We start from the raw sequence: 21,611 nt of genomic DNA on the forward strand, positions 1-21,611 counted from the left end.
TACAGAAAGATAGGGAGGGTGTTGATCCATCTGGAGAGACTACAGAAAGATAGGGAGGGTGTTCATCCATCTGGAGAGACTACAGAAAGATAGGGAGGGTGTTCATCCATCTGGAGAGACTACAGAAAGATAGGGAGGGTGTTGATCCATCTGATTGGAGAGACTACATAAAGACAGGGAGGGTGTTGATCCATATGATTGGAGAGACTACAGAAAGACAGGGAGGGTGTTGATCCATCTGATTGGACAGACTACAGAAAGACAGGGAGGGTGATGATCCATCTGATTGGAGAGACTACAGAAAGACAGGGAGGGTGATGATCCATCTGATTGGAGAGACTACAGAAAGACAGGGAGGGTGTTGATCCATCTGATTGGAGAGACTACAGAAAGACAGGGAGGGTGTTGATCCATCTGATTGGACAGACTACAGAAAGACAGGGAGGGTGTTGATCCATCTGATTGGAGAGACTACAGAAAGACAGGGAGGGTGTTGATCCATCTGATTGGAGAGACTACAGAAAGACAGGGAGGGTGTTCATCCATCTGATTGGAGAGACTACAGAAAGACAGGGAGGGTGTTGATCCATCTGGAGAGACTACAGAAAGACAGGGAGGGTGTTGATCCATCTGATTGGAGAGACTACATAAAGACAGGGAGGGTGTTGATCCATCTGATTGCAGAGACTACAGAAAGACAGGGAGGGTGTTCATCCATCTGATTGGAGAGACTACAGAAAGACAGGGAGGGTGTTCATCCATCTGATTGGACAGACTACAGAAAGACAGGGAGGGTGTTCATCCATCTGATTGGAGAGACTACAGAAAGATAGGGAGGGTGTTCATCCATCTGATTGGAGAGACTACAGAAAGACAGGGAGGGTGTTGATCCATCTGATTGGACAGACTACAGAAAGACAGGGAGGGTGTTCATCCATCTGATTGGAGAGACTACAGAAAGACAGGGAGGGTGTTGATCCATCTGATTGGACAGACTACAGAAAGACAGGGAGGGTGTTGATCCATCTGATTGGAGAGACTACAGAAAGACAGGGAGGGTGTTCATCCATCTGATTGGACAGACTACAGAAAGACAGGGAGGGTGTTGATCCATCTGATTGGAGAGACTACAGAAAGACAGGGAGGGTGTTGATCCATCTGATTGGTTTAAGAGACGTCTGTATACTGTGTATGAGGATGTTGTTGCCATTTACACAGATGGTTCAAAAGATCTGAGAACAGGATGTACTGGGTCAGCATTTGTAGTCCTGGAATGTGGAGTGGCAGCCAGGAAATGTATTACAGAACATCTTGCTGTATATATGGCTGATGGCCATACTTTTGGCTTTGCAGTGGGTGGAAGAAGTCAGTTATTTGCTATGATTCATATGCAGTGTTAATGAGTCTGTAGTCCTTTAGCTCACGTAACAGACAAGACATGCTTTATGATGTACTACAAACCCATGGCAGGATGAGACAGATGTGTATACAGATAAGAGTTACTTGGGTCCCTATGTGGGGGTGGAGGGGAACGAGGCAGTTGATGTACTGGCTAAACAAGCACTAAGTAGTGGGGATATTGATGTACTGGTTAAACAAGCACTTAGTAGTGGGGATGTTGATGTACTGGGTAAACAAGCACTAAGTAGTGGGGATGTTGATAAACAAGCACTAAGTAGTGGGATGTTGATAAACAAGCACTAAGTAGTGGGGATGTTGATGTACTGGTTAAACAAGCACTAAGTAGTGGGGATGTTGATGTACTGGTTAAACAAGCACTAAGTAGTGGGGATGTTGATGTACTGGGTAAACAAGCACTAAGTAGTGGGGATGTTGATAAACAAGCACCAAGTAGTGGGGATGTTGATAAACAATCACAAGGTAGTGGGGATGTTGATAAACAATCACTAAGTAGTGGGGATGTTGATAAACAAGCACTAAGTAGTGGGGATGTTGATGTACTGGGTAAACAATCACTAAGTAGTGGGGATGTTGATAAACAAGCACTAAGTAGTGGGGATGTTGATAAACAATCACTAAGTAGTGGGGATGTTGATAAACAAGCACTAAGTAGTGGGGATGTTGATAAACAAGCACTAAGTAGTGGGGATGTTGATGTACTGGTTAAACAAGCACTAAGTAGTGGGGATGTTGATGTACTGGTTAAACAAGCACTAAGTAGTGGGGATGTTGATAAACAAGCACTAAGTAGTGGGGATGTTGATAAACAAGCACTAAGTAGTGGGGATGTTGATGTACTGGTTAAACAAGCACTATGTAGTGGGGATATTGATGTACTGGTGAAACAAGCACTAAGTAGTGGGGATGTTGATGTACTGGTTAAACAAGCACTAAGTTGTGGGGATGTTGATGTACTGGTTAAACAAGCACTAAGTAGTGGGGATATTGATGTACTGGTTAAACAAGCACTAAGTAGTGGGGATGTTGATGTACTGGTTAAACAAGCACTAAGTAGTGGGGATGTTGATAAACAAGCACTAAGTAGTGGGGATGTTGATGTACTGGTTAAACAAGCACTAAGTAGTGGGGGATGTTGATGTACTGGCTAAACAAGCACTAAGTAGTGGGGATGTTGATAAACAAGCACTAAGTAGTGGGGATGTTGATGTACTGGTTAAACATGCACTAAGTAGTGGGGGTGTTGATAAACAAGCACTAAGTAGTGGGGATGTTGATGTACTGGCTAAACAAGCACTAAGTAGTGGGGATGTTGATCTACTGGTTAAACAAGCACGAAGTAGTGGGGATGTTGATGTACTGGTTAAACAAGCACTAAGTAGTGGGGGTGTTGATAAACAAGCACTAAGTAGTGGGGATGTTGATAAACAAGCACTAAGTAGTGGGGATGTTGATGTACTGGCTAAACAAGCACAAAGTAGTGGGAGGTTGATGTACTGGTTAAACAAGCACTAAGTAGTGGGAATGTTGATGTACTGGCTAAACAAGCACTAAGTAGTGGGGATGTTGATGTACTGGTTAAACAAGCACTAAGTAGTGGGGGTGTTGATAAACAAGCACTAAGTAGTGGGGATGTTGATAAACAAGCACTAAGTAGTGGGGATGTTGATGTACTGGTTAAACAAGCACTAAGTAGTGGGGATGTTGATGTACTGGTTAAACAAGCACTAAGTAGTGGGGATGTTGATGTACTGGGTAAACAAGCACTAAGTAGTGGGGATGTTGATAAACAAGCACTAAGTAGTGGGGATGTTGATAAACAATCACTAAGTAGTGGGGATGTTGATAAACAAGCACTAAGTAGTGGGGATGTTGATAAACAAGCACTAAGTAGTGGGGAAGTTGATGTACTGGTTAAACAAGCACTAAGTAGTGGGGATGTTGATGTACTGGTTAAACAAGCACTAAGTAGTGGGGATGTTGATAAACAATCACTAAGTAGTGGGGATGTTGATAAACAAGCACTAAGTAGTGGGGATGTTGATGTACTGGTTAAACAAGCCCTAAGTAGTGGGGATGTTAATGTACTGGTTAAACAAGCACTAAGTAGTGGGGATATTGATGTACTGGTTAAACAAGCACTTAGTAGTGGGGATGTTGATGTACTGGGTAAACAAGCACTAAGTAGTGGGGATGTTGATAAACAAGCACTAAGTAGTGGGATGTTGATAAACAAGCACTAAGTAGTGGGGATGTTGATGTACTGGTTAAACAAGCACTAAGTAGTGGGGATGTTGATGTACTGGTTAAACAAGCACTAAGTAGTGGGGATGTTGATGTACTGGGTAAACAAGCACTAAGTAGTGGGGATGTTGATAAACAAGCACCAAGTAGTGGGGATGTTGATAAACAATCACTAAGTAGTGGGGATGTTGATAAACAAGCACTAAGTAGTGGGGATGTTGATAAACAAGCACTAAGTAGTGGGGATGTTGATGTACTGGGTAAACAAGCACTAAGTACTGGGGATGTTGATAAACAAGCACTAAGTAGTGGGGATGTTGATAAACAATCAGTAAGTAGTGGGGATGTTGATAAACAAGCACTAAGTAGTGGGGATGTTGATAAACAAGCACTAAGTAGTGGGGATGTTGATGTACTGGTTAAACAAGCACTAAGTAGTGGGGATGTTGATGTACTGGTTAAACAAGCACTAAGTAGTGGGGATGTTGATAAACAAGCACTAAGTAGTGGGGATGTTGATAAACAAGCACTAAGTAGTGGGGATGTTGATGTACTGGTTAAACAAGCACTATGTAGTGGGGATATTGATGTACTGGTGAAACAAGCACTAAGTAGTGGGGATGTTGATGTACTGGTTAAACAAGCACTAAGTAGTGGGGATGTTGATGTACTGGTTAAACAAGCACTAAGTAGTGGGGATGTTGATGTACTGGTTAAACAAGCACTAAGTAGTGGGGATGTTGATGTACTGGTTAAACAAGCACTAAGTAGTGGGGATGTTGATAAACAAGCACTAAGTAGTGGGGATGTTGATGTACTGGTTAAACAAGCACTAAGTAGTGGGGGATGTTGATGTACTGGCTAAACAAGCACTAAGTAGTGGGGATGTTGATAAACAAGCACTAAGTAGTGGGGATGTTGATGTACTGGTTAAACATGCACTAAGTAGTGGGGGTGTTGATAAACAAGCACTAAGTAGTGGGGATGTTGATGTACTGGCTAAACAAGCACTAAGTAGTGGGGATGTTGATCTACTGGCTAAACAAGCACTAAGTAGTGGGGATGTTGATGTACTGGTTAAACAAGCACTAAGTAGTGGGGGTGTTGATAAACAAGCACTAAGTAGTGGGGATGTTGATAAACAAGCACTAAGTAGTGGGGATGTTGATGTACTGGCTAAACAAGCACAAAGTAGTGGGAGGTTGATGTACTGGTTAAACAAGCACTAAGTAGTGGGAATGTTGATGTACTGGCTAAACAAGCACTAAGTAGTGGGGATGTTGATGTACTGGTTAAACAAGCACTAAGTAGTGGGGGTGTTGATAAACAAGCACTAAGTAGTGGGGATGTTGATAAACAAGCACTAAGTAGTGGGGATGTTGATGTACTGGTTAAACAAGCACTAAGTAGTGGGGATGTTGATGTACTGGTTAAACAAGCACTAAGTAGTGGGGATGTTGATGTACTGGGTAAACAAGCACTAAGTAGTGGGGATGTTGATAAACAAGCACTAAGTAGTGGGGATGTTGATAAACAATCACTAAGTAGTGGGGATGTTGATAAACAAGCACTAAGTAGTGGGGATGTTGATAAACAAGCACTAAGTAGTGGGGATGTTGATGTACTGGTTAAACAAGCACTAAGTAGTGGGGATGTTGATGTACTGGCTAAACAAGCACAAAGTAGTGGGAGGTTGATGTACTGGTTAAACAAGCACTAAGTAGTGGGAATGTTGATGTACTGGCTAAACAAGCACTAAGTAGTGGGGATGTTGATGTACTGGTTAAACAAGCACTAAGTAGTGGGGGTGTTGATAAACAAGCACTAAGTAGTGGGGATGTTGATAAACAAGCACTAAGTAGTGGGGATGTTGATGTACTGGTTAAACAAGCACTAAGTAGTGGGGATGTTGATGTACTGGTTAAACAAGCACTAAGTAGTGGGGATGTTGATGTACTGGGTAAACAAGCACTAAGTAGTGGGGATGTTGATAAACAAGCACTAAGTAGTGGGGATGTTGATAAACAATCACTAAGTAGTGGGGATGTTGATAAACAAGCACTAAGTAGTGGGGATGTTGATAAACAAGCACTAAGTAGTGGGGATGTTGATGTACTGGTTAAACAAGCACTAAGTAGTGGGGATGTTGATGTACTGGCTAAACAAGCACAAAGTAGTGGGAGGTTGATGTACTGGTTAAACAAGCACTAAGTAGTGGGAATGTTGATGTACTGGCTAAACAAGCACTAAGTAGTGGGGATGTTGATGTACTGGTTAAACAAGCACTAAGTAGTGGGGGTGTTGATAAACAAGCACTAAGTAGTGGGGATGTTGATAAACAAGCACTAAGTAGTGGGGATGTTGATGTACTGGTTAAACAAGCACTAAGTAGTGGGGATGTTGATGTACTGGTTAAACAAGCACTAAGTAGTGGGGATGTTGATGTACTGGGTAAACAAGCACAAAGTAGTGGGGATGTTGATAAACAAGCACTAAGTAGTGGGGATGTTGATAAACAATCACTAAGTAGTGGGGATGTTGATAAACAAGCACTAAGTAGTGGGGATGTTGATAAACAAGCACTAAGTAGTGGGGATGTTGATGTACTGGTTAAACAAGCACTAAGTAGTGGGGATGTTGATGTACTGGTTAAACAAGCACTAAGTAGTGGGGATGTTGATAAACAATCACTAAGTAGTGGGGATGTTGATAAACAAGCACTAAGTAGTGGGGATGTTGATGTACTGGTTAAACAAGCACTAAGTAGTGGGGATGTTAATGTACTGGTTAAACAAGCACTAAGTAGTGGGGATGTTGATTTTGTAGTTTCAATGAGCAAGGCAGTGGCTAACAGCCTGATGTGGACAGTGATGGTGTAGAGATGGCAGGCTAACAGCCTGATGTGGACAGTGATGGTGCAGAGATGGCAGGCTAACAGCCTGATGTGGACAGTGATGGTGTAGAGATGGCAGGCTAACAGCCTGATGTGGACAGTGATGGTGCAGAAATGGCAGGCTAACAGCCTGATGTGGACAGTGATGGTGCAGAGATGGCAGGCTAACAGCCAGATGTGGACAGTGATGGTGCAGAGATGGCAGGCTAACAGCCTGATGTGGACAGTGATGGTGCAGAGATGGCAGGCTAACAGCCTGATGTGGACAGTGATGGTGTAGAGATGGCAGGCTAACAGCCTGATGTGGACAGTGATGGTGTAGAGATGGCAGGCTAACGGGCCTGATGTGGACAGTGATGGTGCAGAAATGGCAGGCTAACAGCCTGATGTGGACAGTGATGGTGCAGAGATGGCAGGCTAACAGCCTGATGTGGACAGTGATGGTGCAGAGATGGCAGGCTAACAGCCAGATATGGACAGTGATGGTGTAGAGATGGCAGGCTAACAGCCTGATGTGGACAGTGATGGTGCAGAGATGGCAGGCTAACAGCCTGATGTGGACAGTGATGGTGCAGAGATGGCAGGCTAACGAGCCTGATGTGGACAGTGATGGTGCAGAGATGGCAGGCTAACAGCCTGATGTGGACAGTGATGGTGCAGAGATGGCAGGCTAACAGCCTGATGTGGACAGTGATGGTGCAGAGATGGCAGGCTAACAAGCCTTATGTGGACAGTGATGGTGCAGAGATGGCAGGCTAACAGCCTGATGTGGACAGTGATGGTGCAGAGATGACAGGCTAACAGCCTGATGTGGACAGTGATGGTGCAGAGATGGCAGGCTAACAGCCTGATGTGGACAGTGATGGTGTAGAGATGGCAGGCTAACAGACTGATGTGGATAGTGATGGTGTAGAGATGGCAGGCTAACAGCCTGATGTGGACAGTGATGGTGCAGAGATGGCAGGCTAACAGCCTGATATGGACAGTGATGGTGTAGAGATGGCAGGCTAACAGACTGATGTGGATAGTGATGGTGTAGAGATGGTAGGCTAACAGCCTGATGTGGACAGTGATGGTGCAGAGATGGCAGGCTAACAGCCTGATATGGACAGTGATGGTGTAGAGATGGCAGGCTAACAGCCAGATGTGGACAGTGATGGTGCAGAGATGGCAGGCTAACAGCCTGATGTGGACAGTGATGGTGCAGAGATGGCAGGCTAACAGCCTGATGTGGACAGTGATGGTGTAGAGATGGCAGGCTAACAGCCTGATGTGGACAGTGATGGTGCAGAGATGGCAGGCTAACAGCCTGATGTGGACAGTGATGGTGTAGAGATGGCAGGCTAACAGCCTGATGTGGACAGTGATGGTGCAGAAATGGCAGGCTAACAGCCTGATGTGGACAGTGATGGTGCAGAGATGGCAGGCTAACAGCCAGATGTGGACAGTGATGGTGCAGAGATGGCAGGCTAACAGCCTGATGTGGACAGTGATGGTGCAGAGATGGCAGGCTAACAGCCTGATGTGGACAGTGATGGTGTAGAGATGGCAGGCTAACAGCCTGATGTGGACAGTGATGGTGTAGAGATGGCAGGCTAACGGGCCTGATGTGGACAGTGATGGTGCAGAAATGGCAGGCTAACAGCCTGATGTGGACAGTGATGGTGCAGAGATGGCAGGCTAACAGCCTGATGTGGACAGTGATGGTGCAGAGATGGCAGGCTAACAGCCAGATATGGACAGTGATGGTGTAGAGATGGCAGGCTAACAGCCTGATGTGGACAGTGATGGTGCAGAGATGGCAGGCTAACAGCCTGATGTGGACAGTGATGGTGCAGAGATGGCAGGCTAACGAGCCTGATGTGGACAGTGATGGTGCAGAGATGGCAGGCTAACAGCCTGATGTGGACAGTGATGGTGCAGAGATGGCAGGCTAACAGCCTGATGTGGACAGTGATGGTGCAGAGATGGCAGGCTAACAAGCCTTATGTGGACAGTGATGGTGCAGAGATGGCAGGCTAACAGCCTGATGTGGACAGTGATGGTGCAGAGATGACAGGCTAACAGCCTGATGTGGACAGTGATGGTGCAGAGATGGCAGGCTAACAGCCTGATGTGGACAGTGATGGTGTAGAGATGGCAGGCTAACAGACTGATGTGGATAGTGATGGTGTAGAGATGGCAGGCTAACAGCCTGATGTGGACAGTGATGGTGCAGAGATGGCAGGCTAACAGCCTGATATGGACAGTGATGGTGTAGAGATGGCAGGCTAACAGACTGATGTGGATAGTGATGGTGTAGAGATGGTAGGCTAACAGCCTGATGTGGACAGTGATGGTGCAGAGATGGCAGGCTAACAGCCTGATATGGACAGTGATGGTGTAGAGATGGCAGGCTAACAGCCAGATGTGGACAGTGATGGTGCAGAGATGGCAGGCTAACAGCCTGATGTGGACAGTGATGGTGCAGAGATGGCAGGCTAACAGCCTGATGTGGACAGTGATGGTGTAGAGATGGCAGGCTAACAGCCTGATGTGGACAGTGATGGTGTAGAGATGGCAGGCTAACGGGCCTGATGTGGACAGTGATGGTGCAGAAATGGCAGGCTAACAGCCTGATGTGGACAGTGATGGTGCAGAGATGGCAGGCTAACAGCCTGATGTGGACAGTGATGGTGCAGAGATGGCAGGCTAACGAGCCAGATATGGACAGTGATGGTGCGGACATGGCAGGAGCAGTGATACTAAGGGCAGGCATTTATTTCAAGTACAGAGGAAAGTCAGGGAGGGGAGGACAGCGGGAATAGACAGAAGAGAGGAGGCTATTTTTTTACAAGATGAAGGGTGGGACACAGCCGGATAAATACGACTTTAAATGTAATAGGAAAGCATCCAACAGAAAAGTGAGATTATTACCAGGAAACAGAGCATGTATTGATACAGTGTGGGGCAGTATCAGGGGGGAAAGAGAGAAGATGAGATCTAGTATGAGGGAGAATGGGGATACAGGAAATGAGTTTAAACAGTATTTTGAGTAGAACTTCTTTAGATATAGTATCAAATATATTGTTATCTTTTTTTAAAGAGTAACTGAGATGCCAGGTAGGATTTAGTTTCTCCCTGTCCTCTGGACCACACTCCAGTACAGTAGGTGGTGGTAATGCACCATAAAGTTGGAAACCAACCACCGATAAACCCCACGGAATGAAAGAAGAACAAGTTTCTCTCTCTCTCTCTCTCTCTCTCTCTCACTGCTGATTGGAAACGAGTCACATGCAAGTGAAGATGGCGGAGCAGGGACTGTCAACATCACCGTGTCCCTTCCACGATTCACCACTTTCACAAAGTTTGGATGCTTCGGGGGACACTGAAAGAGCACAAGTTGAAGATAAAAACGGACGTGTTGTTAGCACCCCGGACGAGTCCTTCTCCCCGACGTCTGTCATCTATTTTAAAGAGGCGTTGAGTTCGGCGAACATTTCTTTCGCTAAGACTGGACTGTCATCTCCATCTTCTGTTCAATACGAAGTCGATATCAAGAGTACGTCGAAGAGTGAGTGTTTTCAATACTTCATATACCTAGACCCCTTTTTTTTTTTTTAACTAGTCAACTTGCTAGTTGACAGTGAATACACTAGCTGTCTGACTGAAAAAGTGTCGTTGTTGTTGTAGTAGCTAGCTAGCTAACGGTAACTATTTGTCAACACCCCCGACTGACTGAAATATACCTAGTCAACAAGCAAACAGAGTAGTAGAGGATATGAAGCTCTTATTTTATCTTATCTTAGTTAGCCAGCCAAAGACAACTTTTCAGATTGATTAAAGGAACGTTACAGTAGAGAAAGATGTTCCCGTTATGTCAGGGCTAGCTAACTCACCGTCCTGTAGGGTTTCTTTCCTCCAACACTGAGATAGTTCACCTGATTCTAGTCGTTAACCTGCTTGATCAATTCAATCGGGTTAGTTAAAACTGTAGTTGAAACGAAAACATATACAGGAAGGTACTGTCTTTTATTTAACTATTTAACTTATTTATAATGACGGCCTAGCTAAAGGCCTCCTGCGGGGACGGGGGGCCTGGGATTAAAACTACAAAATAAACAATATAAATATAGGACAAAACACACATCACAACAAGAGAGACAACACAACATAAAGAGAGACCTAAGACAACAACACAGCATGACAACACAGCATGACAACACAACACAGCATGACAACACAACACAGCATGACAACACAGCATGACAACACAACACAGCATGGTAGCAACACAGCATGGTAGCAACACAACATGACAACACAGCATGGTAGAAACACAACATGACAACACAGCATGGTAGCAACACATGACAACACAGCATGGTAGAAACACAACATGACAACACAGCATGGTAGAAACTTAACAACAACATGGTGGCAGCATAGCATGGTAGCAACACATGACAACACAGCATGGTAGCAACACATGACAACAACATGGTAGCAACACAACATGGCAGCAACGCATGACAACACAGCATGGTAGAAACTTAACAACATGGTAGAAACACAGCATGGTAGATTCACATGACAACACAGCATGGTAGAAACTTAACAACATGGTAGAAACTCAACATGACAACAACATGGTAGCAACACAACATGACAACAACACAACATGGCAGCAACGCATGACAACACGGCATGGTAGAAACACATGACAACACAGCATGGTAGCAACTTAACAACAACATGGTAGCAACACAACATGACAACAACATGGTAGCAACGCATGACAACACAGCATGGTAGAAACTTAACAACAACATGGTAGAAACACAACATGGCAGCAACACAGAACATGGTAGAACATGATTGGGCTCAGACAACATCTCTCCAGGAACAGGGTTGGAGAGTCCAGCTCTATATAACAGCTAGATAGCTCTGTTTCACAGGTCAAGCTAACATTTCCATTCCCAATGACCATTCTAAACCAAAAGGCCTGAAAACTAGCACAATTTTGTTTTTTCGCAGCAAGAGAGTAATGTTAGTTGCCATATTTATACAATAAAACCGTATTCCATACCGTTATCGAGCCAATTTTAATGAAGGAATATCATAGTAACGAAGTTAGAAGCAAAATCCGGGTTAACTCAAAATAATAATTATTGCAAACTATGACACAACGTAATAAAGGAATTTGAATATGGGGCAAGTTCAAATATAATTTGCCCTTATTAAACTCGCCAGATAATTTGCCCAAGAGGGTATGGGATATGGCCAATGGGCTATTCATAAGGGCTATTCATAAGCATTACGCAACGTGGAGTGCCTGGATACAGCTGTTAGCCGTTGTATATTCGCCATATACCGCAAAACCCGGGGGTGCCTTATTATAAACTGGTTACCGATGTAATTAGAACAGTAAAAAGTAACGTTTTGTCATACCCCTGGTATATGGTCTGATATACCTCGGCTTTCAGCCAATCAGCATTCAGGGCTCGAACCAGGTTTATAATTGTAAATAAATCCCCTTTGCTAATAGTCATTTCAACATATTTATTGTATCAAATTGTAGCCGACAATGGCATATATATATATATATATATATATATATATATATATATATATATGATACATTTTCCTCAGTTGGCCATCTATATATATATATATATATCTCTCTCTCGATGGCCAACTGAGGAAAATGTATCATTCAACATATTTAGCTTCATGTCAGTTTCATTGAGGACTTCCCCCACGCACGTGAGGGAGTTCCCCAACTTCCATTTCAGATTTCCCCTCGGGCAGCCCCCCCCCCCCCCCCCGAAACCCAAGAACTGAACATGCATAAAGCACTTCCCTTGATACCATTTTTCTTTAAGCAGTCAACATCAGAATGCAGTTTAAACCACCAACTGAGAGGATTTATGTAATGTGCTGTAGTGGGACCAAAATAGTTTTCCAGTGTTTTTTTTCTCCATTATTTCTTGATGTGCATCAGTTGTAGAGTATTAATGTTTTTATGGAAATAGGTGTCTCCATAATGACAATCTAAATAGCCAAGTCCAACAACTGGTAAAAAGTTGTCTCTCTCCTCTAGCTCACGTGACTCAGCCAATAGCTGTGCTGCTTTCTCCTCTAGCTCACGTGACTCAGCCAATAGCTGTGCTGCTCTCTCCTCTAGCTCACGTGACTCAGCCAATAGCTGTACTGCTCTCTCCTCTAGCTCACGTGACTCAGCCAATAGCTGTACTGCTCTCTCCTCTAGCTCACGTGACTCAGCCAATGGCTGTGCCGCTCTCTCCTCTAGCTCACGTGACTCAGCCAATGGCTGTACCGCTCTCTCCTCTAGCTCACGTGACTCAGCCAATGGCTGTGCCGCTCTCTCCTCTAGCTCACGTGACTCAGCCAATGGCTGTGCCGCTCTCTCCTCTAGCTCACGTGACTCAGCCAATGGCTGTGCCGCTCTCTCAACACAGACAGACCTTTCCGGTCCTCCTCCCTCACTCACTCCCTCACTCACTCACTCACTCACTCACTCACTCACTCACTCACTCACTCACTCACTCACTCACTCACTCACTCACTCACTCACTCACTCACTCACTCACTCAGCAACAGCCTGCTTCAGTCAGCAGCAGGTCTCAGTGAAATAGATTTTTTGAAGAGAAATGCCACAAAAACCCGCAACCCTCGACAAAATACATTTTCACCCGCGACATCGTTTTCAAAGTAGCCGAATTTTGTGGCAAAAACCGCGAACATTGCAGCACTGCTGTTTTGTCATTTCAGTAGTTCATGTTTTCCCAAATTCGGTCCCGGGGTTCCCCCTTTGTGCACACGTTTTAGTTTTTTTTGACAAGCATGCAACACTCTGAAATGACATTTCCTGACGATGAAATACGCCACCAAGCGTTCTCATAGGACACAACGTCATCGATGGCTTCGTCCATATTTTTTTTTACAGTCTGTGAGCTAGATTGACAAGATAAGATGTGGAATGACAAGATGGCTACAGTGAAATGCTCAGGCCTTTTGTGATTGAATCCATCCTGATTCCTGAGTTATGTTTTACGTTGAGTTAAATTGGCAGGGTGTGACTGAAATAACCTTGGATGAGACCAGTGGAATTTCCAGTATTTGTGTTCAAATACTGCACAGAAGTTAAGTCCGGACTCAGTGGGACTGCCTGACTCAGTGGGACTGCCTGACTCAGTGGGACTGCCTGACTCAGTGGGACTGCCGGACTCAGTGGGACTGCCTGGGACTGCCTGACTCAGTGTGGAAATCTGACTTTGTCATGTGGATGTTTGGTTCGAAGGGCCTTAGGTGACGAGTAACCTTCTCCAGGGCTTCATTTATTTTTTATTTTACCTTTATTTAACTAGGCAAGTCAGTTAAGAACAAATTGTTATTTTCAATGACAGCCTAGGAACAGTACAGTCGGTTAACTGCCTTGTTCAGGGGCAGAACGACAGACTTGTACCTTGTCAGCTCGGGGGATTTGAACTTGCAACCTTTCAGTTACTAGCCCAACGCTCTAACCACTAGGCTACCCTGCCACCCCAGGCATAAATGTGGCATAAATGTGGCATAAATGTTACACGTAATATCTGCGTGAACCATTTCTAAAAATATATTTTAAATGTTTAAACTTGACGCACGCAATACATACATATGTTTCCTGCTATAAATCAGACGCGTCGTAAAACTGTGCGTGAACGAGCATTTTATAACAACGGCTGAACATTGCCCATCGTTCCGCTTTTATGGTGACAATGACACTCTTATTTTGCTTTGTAGATATTGGAATTCGACAGTATCTAAAGGAAATGGCGATGGATTTGGAGGTGTTGACATTGTTTTCTTTGCCAGTGAAATGTGCTTAACAAGTCACATAATAAGTTGCATGGACTCACTCCGTGTGCAATAATAGTGTTTAACATCATTTTTTGAATGACTCCCTCGTCTCTGTACCCCACACATACAATTTGGTCCCTCAGTCGAGCAGTGAAAACACCAGGAAGTTTTTCCAATGCCTTGCAATGAAGGGCACCCATTGGTAGATGGGTAATAAAATAAACAGACATTGAATATCACTTTTGAGCAAATTAAATTAATTATTACACTTTGGATGGTGTATCAATACACCCAGTCACTACAAAGACACAAGCGTCCTTCCTAACTCAGTTGCCAGCGAGGAAGGAAACTGCTCAGGGATTTCACCATGAGGCCAATGGTGACTGTAAAACGGTGAGTTTTTAATGGCTGTGAAAGGAGAATTTTCAGGATGGATCAACACCGTAGTTACTCCAAAATACTAACCTAAATGACAGAGAAAAGGAGGAAGCCTGTACAGAATACAAATATTACAAAACTAGTGATGCACCAATATGACATTTTTTGACCGATAACCGATATTTAAAATTTTAGCGGCCTTTTTAAGAATTCTAGTATAGGTAAATAGTTAACACACACACACACACACACACATTGACACAGCCATCTAAGGCATTGCATCTCAGGACCTGAATATGACTGCACGTCACATAACAATTTAAAGCTTTTATTATTTTTTTTACGTAGTTATTACACATTCACTCGTAGTTCATATGTCACAACGATTAATCGATACTTATGCTATGATGCTGGCAAAGTTGTCTCGCGCACCTACAGTGCTGGTCATAAAAGCTAGCTGGTCATGAAAGCTAGCTAGGTCATGGATGCAAACAATGTTCTTCCCCAAAAACATAGCAAAACGACATCTGTTTCAGTAGCTATATAGTTAGCTAGCTAACTATATAGCTAGGTGTCATCTAAAGTATCCCTGATTTATAATACAGTTCTTACTTGATTAATGGTGGTCGGACCCATCTATGTGAAGCTAGCCACAATAAGGATTAGCCACAATAAGGATTAGCCACAATAGTGGACTTTACGGGTAGTCTTCAAAATAAAAGTATGGCATAATTCTACTATTTGTATTCATTTGCATCACTGTCAGTGACACACTTTTTTTATTTTGAAGGCAAACCGTAGAATCCACTATTGTGCCTAATCCTTATTGTGGCTAGCTTCACAACACATAACCCTGTCCTGTCGAGCATCACTAGCCAGATGAAGCTAGCTGGCTGCTTATAACGTTAGCTTTGGGCAACAGGGTTAAGTAGCAGGCTAGCTATTTATTTTCATGAACTGAAGTTCAATTTCAATAGGCGAACAACAAGTGGCAACCTAGCTAATACTTACTCACAATGATTCCTAAATCATTGCTAAGAATAATGAAAATGACTGCAGTTTCTACTGGTCATTGTTTTCAGGCTGGTTGTATTGGTGCTACCAAGCTAAAGCTAGCTACCCCAGAAGTTGCGGTTGAATAAATGATGCTTTATTACCAATGCGGTATTGTAAACACATCGTTCGTGGCTGGTGTTTACTTGTTTGCAGACTTTTTTTTGTACAGCTTTGACAGTGCTACTGTATCTTTTTGACACGCAAAGACCCGAACGGCGTTCCATAGTATGCATGTCGTGAAGCTAATAGCAATGACGCTATTATTGTGTAACTCCGGTAGGGCAACATCTGAAAAATAGCGCATTTGTTAGTGTGTACTGGTGCTCGACCAGTCGGTGAAAGCCAACATCACCCACGACAGAGAACGGTTGATTGTCAAGGGAAATTAATTCCATTATCTTGGCGCTTAATGGATTTCACCTTTGAGTTGTCTCGCTGAAATGTTCTTACTCTTTCAAATGACTGCTCGACTTGTTGACTGCTCGATCCACACAGCAGACATTGTGGGCGAGGTTAGGAATGCTGTGCTGCACGTGTAGCTCAGCATTTTACGTGGAGTCATTACGTCATGTACCTACGTTATATAGGTACGCACGTCAGCTTTGACATCGGTTTTGGACATCGGCATTAAACTAGAAATCAGGCCGAAACCGATGTTGGCATTTTTTAGCTAATATCAGCCGATTCCAATATGTTCACCGATATATCGTGCATCCCTATCCAAAACATGCATCCTTTGTAACAAGGCACTAAAGTAAAACTGAAAAAAATATGGTAAAGAAATTAACTTTATCTTGAATACAAAGCATTATGTTTGGGGTAAATCAAACACAACACATAACTGAGTACCACTCCTCATATCTTCAAGCATGGTGGTGGCTGTTTCATGTTATGGGTATGCTTGTCATCGACAAGGACTAGGCATTTTTTTTTTTTTAAGCACAGGCAAAATCCTATTGGAAAACCTGGTTGTCTGCTTTCCACCAGACATTGGGAGATGAATTAACCTACAGCAGGACAGTAACCTAAAACATAAGGTCAAATATACACTGGACTTATTTACCAAGACAATGTTGAATGTTCCTGAGCGGCCTAGTTACAGTTTAGACTTAAATCTGCTTAAATCTATGGCAAGACTTTTTAAAATGGCTGTCTATCATGATCAACAACCAACTAAAGAGGTTGAAGAATTTAAAAAATAATAATGTGCAAATATTGTACAATCCAGGTGTGCAAAGCTCTTAGAGATTTACCCAGAAAGACTCACAGCTGTAATCACTGCCATTCTTAAGGTGTGTGAGAACTTATGTAAATTAGAAATTTCATTTTCAACAAATTTGCAAACACAATTTTTGTATATATATATATATTTTTTTTACTTTTTAATTTTGGGGTAATGTAGATGGGTAAAATCTATTTTAAGAGTCATCATACACTGACTGGCCAGTTGAATTGTGTACACCAAACCCCGTTCACGAAAAATGGATCGCTCCTACAGACGAGTCACGTGGCTGTGGCTTGCTATGTAAAGCAGGCATCGAGGCATTCACTTACTGTTCATTTTAACATTAGAATGGGCCAAACTAGTGACCTAAGCAGCTTTGAGATGGTAGGTGCCAGGTACGCCGCATCCAGTATCTCAGAAACGGCCACCCTCCTGGGCTTTTCACGCACGACAGTGTCTAGGGTTTTACGTAGAATGGTGCAACAAACAAAAAAACATCCAGTCAGCAGAAGTCCTGTTGGAGAAAACAGCTTGTTGATGAGAGAGGTCGAAGGAGAATGGCAAGAATTGTGCAAGCTAACAGGCGGGCCACAACCAGACAAATAACAGTGGTGTGCAGAACGGCCTCTCAGAACGCACAACTCGTCGATCCTTGTCACGGATTGGCTATTGCAGCGGACGACCCACCGGGTTCCAGTCCGATCAGCTAAAAACAAGAAGAAGAAGCGTCTCCAGTCGTAACGCGACCACTAACACTGGACATTTTGAGGAGTGGATTAACATAGCCTGGAACATGACAGCGAGTTCAGTTTATTTGAGTGTCCTGGTCAGTCCCCAGAACTCAACCCTATAGATTATCTTTGGGATGAGATGGAACGGGCTGTTAGCAGCATGAATGTACCACCGTCCAATCAGCAGCAACTATGTGATGCCGTCGTGTCAGCGTAGACTAACATCCCTGTGGAACGTTTCAAACACTTTTTTTTTTTTGAATTCCCAAAGAATTCAAGCTGTTATGGAGGTGTAAAGGGGGGGGGGGGGGGGGGGTTCTGACCCAGTTCTAAACGGGGGTACATAATTTCCCGTTAGCACAAGGCTGCTACTAAGCTACCCTTTTGCTGCCTTGCAATATTTCCACTACTAGAAACTGTGTTTACGCATGGTCTAAAGATTGTCACGTCAAATTTACTTTTTATGAATGGCAACTTTTTGTGTGAACTGGCACAAGCATATTATGTGTTTACGCAACATTTAATAAGACCGCTGGGACCTGGGAACTTGTTCGCTACCACATCAGACTCGGGTTGTTACATCAGTGTGAAATGTCTTTATTTTATTTTTATTTAACTAGATAAGTCATTGAGAAATATATTTTACATTGCCTATAACATATGAAAAGAGACATAATGTTGAAATACTGAAGTTATTACATGGTGTAGGCTAATAGACCGATTGACGTGGATGTCGATTTTTAAATGTTTTTTTTTTTTTTTAAGGCAGTTCCTCGATTCAGAGGGGCTGGGTTAACTGTGGAAGATACATTTCAGTTGAATACATTGTTGTAACTGGTTTAGGTATCCCCTTTCCTTGATAGAACCAAGGATTAAAATTTCCAGTGTTTTATGGGGCAGCATCCTATGGCTGAGTAAAGTGATGCTTCTCAAGCTCAGTGTGTGATTTTAATAGTTCTTCCCTGCCAGGAAATCTGGCTGATGCCAGAGAGAGCGACGAGCCGTTCCTGCCTCCCGTCCTGCATCAAAGATGCCCTCCCTCGCTCCCTCCCTCGCTCCCTGCCTGCCTGCCTGCATCAAAGATGCCCTCCCTCTCTCCCTGCAACAAATGAGCATCAGGGGAATTAGTCCCTTCCCCTCCCCATGCACCATCTGGTCAGGTGATGTTGCTCTTTTACCCAGCTAGCTCATTATCAGGCAGCCATCTTCGTCAACACCCATTCTGCTGTCTGTCAGAGGAGCAGCGACTCACCGCCTGCACACAACCAATCCTGTGAGGGCTAGCCGAACGAGAGGAGAGGAGAGGGGCAGAGGCAGAGCCCACCAAAGGGAGAGGCTGTCATTCCAGCAGAGCAGAGACTTAGCGCTGTTATCCCAGTACGCAGGCTGCGCCCAGGCAGACACCTAGCGTTGTTATCCCAGTAACCAGGCCGCGCTGCAGAGGAAAAGAGGAGAGGGCAGGGCTGCGGCTTTTGTTGAGACAGACCCACACTGGTGGCTTTTCTCCTCACTCCTCCGTTTAAAAAGTGCTGCTGTTTTTCTCTCTCTTTTCATTCCTGTTCTTATTGTATCTAGGAAGACTGCTGTCGTTCGGCACAGAGATTTTTTTTCTCTCCCTTTTCATTCCTTTTGTATCTGGGAAGACTGCTGTTGTTCGGCACAAATTCTCCATCCCCCCCCACCCCTCTTTGCGGCCTTTGCGTCGCCTGGACAGAGAGAGCGTTCCTGCTTTGTTGCCGTTCGTCTCTCAGCCCTCTTTATTCGCTGAGTCATCATGGCAGACGTGACGCCTCAGGCCGATGCACCGACTCCCACCACTGACAAGATCACGCAGGCGGCCCGGGAGACCATCTATCTGTGTAACTTCCGCGTGTCGGTGGACGGAGAATGGCTCTGTCTCAGGGAGCTCAACGACATCTCTCTCACTCCAGACCCAGAGCCGGCCCACGAAGGTAGGTGATAGACCGTAACATGGACAGAGGGGACCTGATCCTAGATCAACACTCCTACTGAGACTCTGTATGACTTGATCCTAGATCAACACTCCTACTGAGACTCTGTATGACTTGATCCTATATCACCACTCCTACTGAGACTGTATGACCTGATCCTAGAACAGTACTCCTACTGAGACTCTTTGACCTGATCCTAGATCAACACTCCTACTGAGACTCTGTATGACCTGATCCTATATCACCACTCCTACTGAGACTCTTTATGATCTGATCCTAGAACAGTACTCCTACTGAGACTCTTTATGACCTGATCCTAGAACAGTACTCCTACTGAGACTCTTTATGACCTGATCCTAGATCAACACTCCTACTGAGACTCTGTATGACCTGATCCTATATCACCACTCCTACTGAGACTCTTTATGACCTGATCCTAGAACAGTACTCCTACTGAGACTCTTTATGACCTGATCCTAGATCACCACTCCTACTGAGACTCTTTATGAATACATGCCCTAGTAATGTCGTCATGTCAGAGTCTCCCAGCGCTCGGTAACTCGCTGATTTGACTCTGATTACAGTCTCATGGTGTTCTCTCTGAGCCACAGAGGAGGCTTGTGTTGAACAGGGAGGAGCAGAGTGGTGTGGCTAGGCTACGCTGTCCCCCAAATTCATCCTGTTGTCATCCATTTGGGTTTTTTAAATGTGCTCACCCTAGGTGTGGTGAGGTGCTGCTTGTAAATGTGTGTTTTTCAGACTAGATCCTTGTTCCTGTAACGGGGGTCATGTAGGTGTCCTGTAGGGGGGGTCCTGTGTGTCCTATTGGGGGGGGGGGGGGGGGGGGGGCTGTATGGGTGGTCCTGTAGGGGTCCTGTGTATTGCCCATTGAGAAGCTTTGATGCCACCGGTCGGCCATATTTGCACTCCCAGTAGGAGGAATGAATGGGATTTTACAGTATTTCAATTAAATGTTTCAAGAAGAAAATGACATGTGTTTTGTTGTTGTAGTGGAGACGGCAACATTAGTAATCTCAAAAAAATATTGATATTTTTGTTTAGCTCATAATTAAATGTTAAAGTATGCATTAAGGTGTCTGTAATAAAATAAACATGGCAAAAACATGTAGATATTAATAAATGGATTCCTATAACTTCCTAAATATATTTTACAACGGAGGGGGTGTACCAAGATGGAGGCACGGTGGGGGTACCAAGATGGAGGCATGGTGGCTTCAACACAGCGCCCCCTATCTGTCATCTAGTGTATATATAAATCATAGAATTTTACACATAAATGTATTCAACATGAAATGTTTTAATTTTTAGACATTGTTTTAAACAATATACTCTTTAAACACATCACATTTCCAGAGTGGGATCTCTGCTACATTTAATGATATGATACTTTTTATGAGCGCCACCAAAACAGTGAACGGTCAAAGGGAACTCCCTCTACTGGTGATTTTTTTTTTTTTAATTAATATTTTATTTAACCTTTTTATTTAACTAGTCAGTTAACCTGTTAGTGATCCCTTCAAGCGCCAATCCCTTTAACGGATCGATTTGACAACACCCAGTGAAATTGCAGAGCGCCAAATTCAAACTACAGGAATTTCAACATTCACGAAAATATAAGTGTAATACATCAAAATAAAGCTTAACTTCTTGTTAATCCAGCCGCTGTGTCAGATTTAAAAAAAGGCTTTACAGCGAAATCGCATGTTCTGCTTATCTGAGGACAGCTCCCCGCATACAAACACATGCAAATAATTTTTCAACCAGGCAGGTGCGACACAAAAGTCAGAAATAACGATATAATAAATGCCTTACCTTTTGAAGATCTTCTTTTTGCAATCCCAAATGTCTGT

The 21,611-nt window shown here is 43.9% G+C and overlaps 1 protein-coding gene across 4 annotated transcripts in view; it reads left to right on the forward strand.

Moving 5' to 3' along the window:
- The first annotated feature begins 9,789 nt into the window (after positions 1-9,789).
- Positions 9,790-21,611, forward strand: part of rufy3 (RUN and FYVE domain containing 3) — a 42,452-nt gene continuing 30,630 nt past the window's right edge. For 2 of the 4 annotated variants that reach the window (XM_014143554.3, XM_014143556.3), the window contains exon 1: positions 9,790-10,109. In XM_014143554.3, the coding sequence (XP_013999029.3) occupies positions 9,830-10,109 (280 nt within the window). In that variant the 5' untranslated portion in view covers positions 9,790-9,829. Of the gene's footprint in view, positions 10,110-18,927; positions 19,741-21,611 lie in introns of those variants that run through there. The other 2 variants (XM_014143557.3, XM_014143555.3) reach the window with 2 other exon arrangements.

This window comes from Salmo salar, chromosome 15 (genome assembly GCF_965601325.2).
Source record: "Salmo salar chromosome 15, fSalSal1, whole genome shotgun sequence".
NCBI classification, from domain to species: domain Eukaryota; kingdom Metazoa; phylum Chordata; class Actinopteri; order Salmoniformes; family Salmonidae; genus Salmo; species Salmo salar.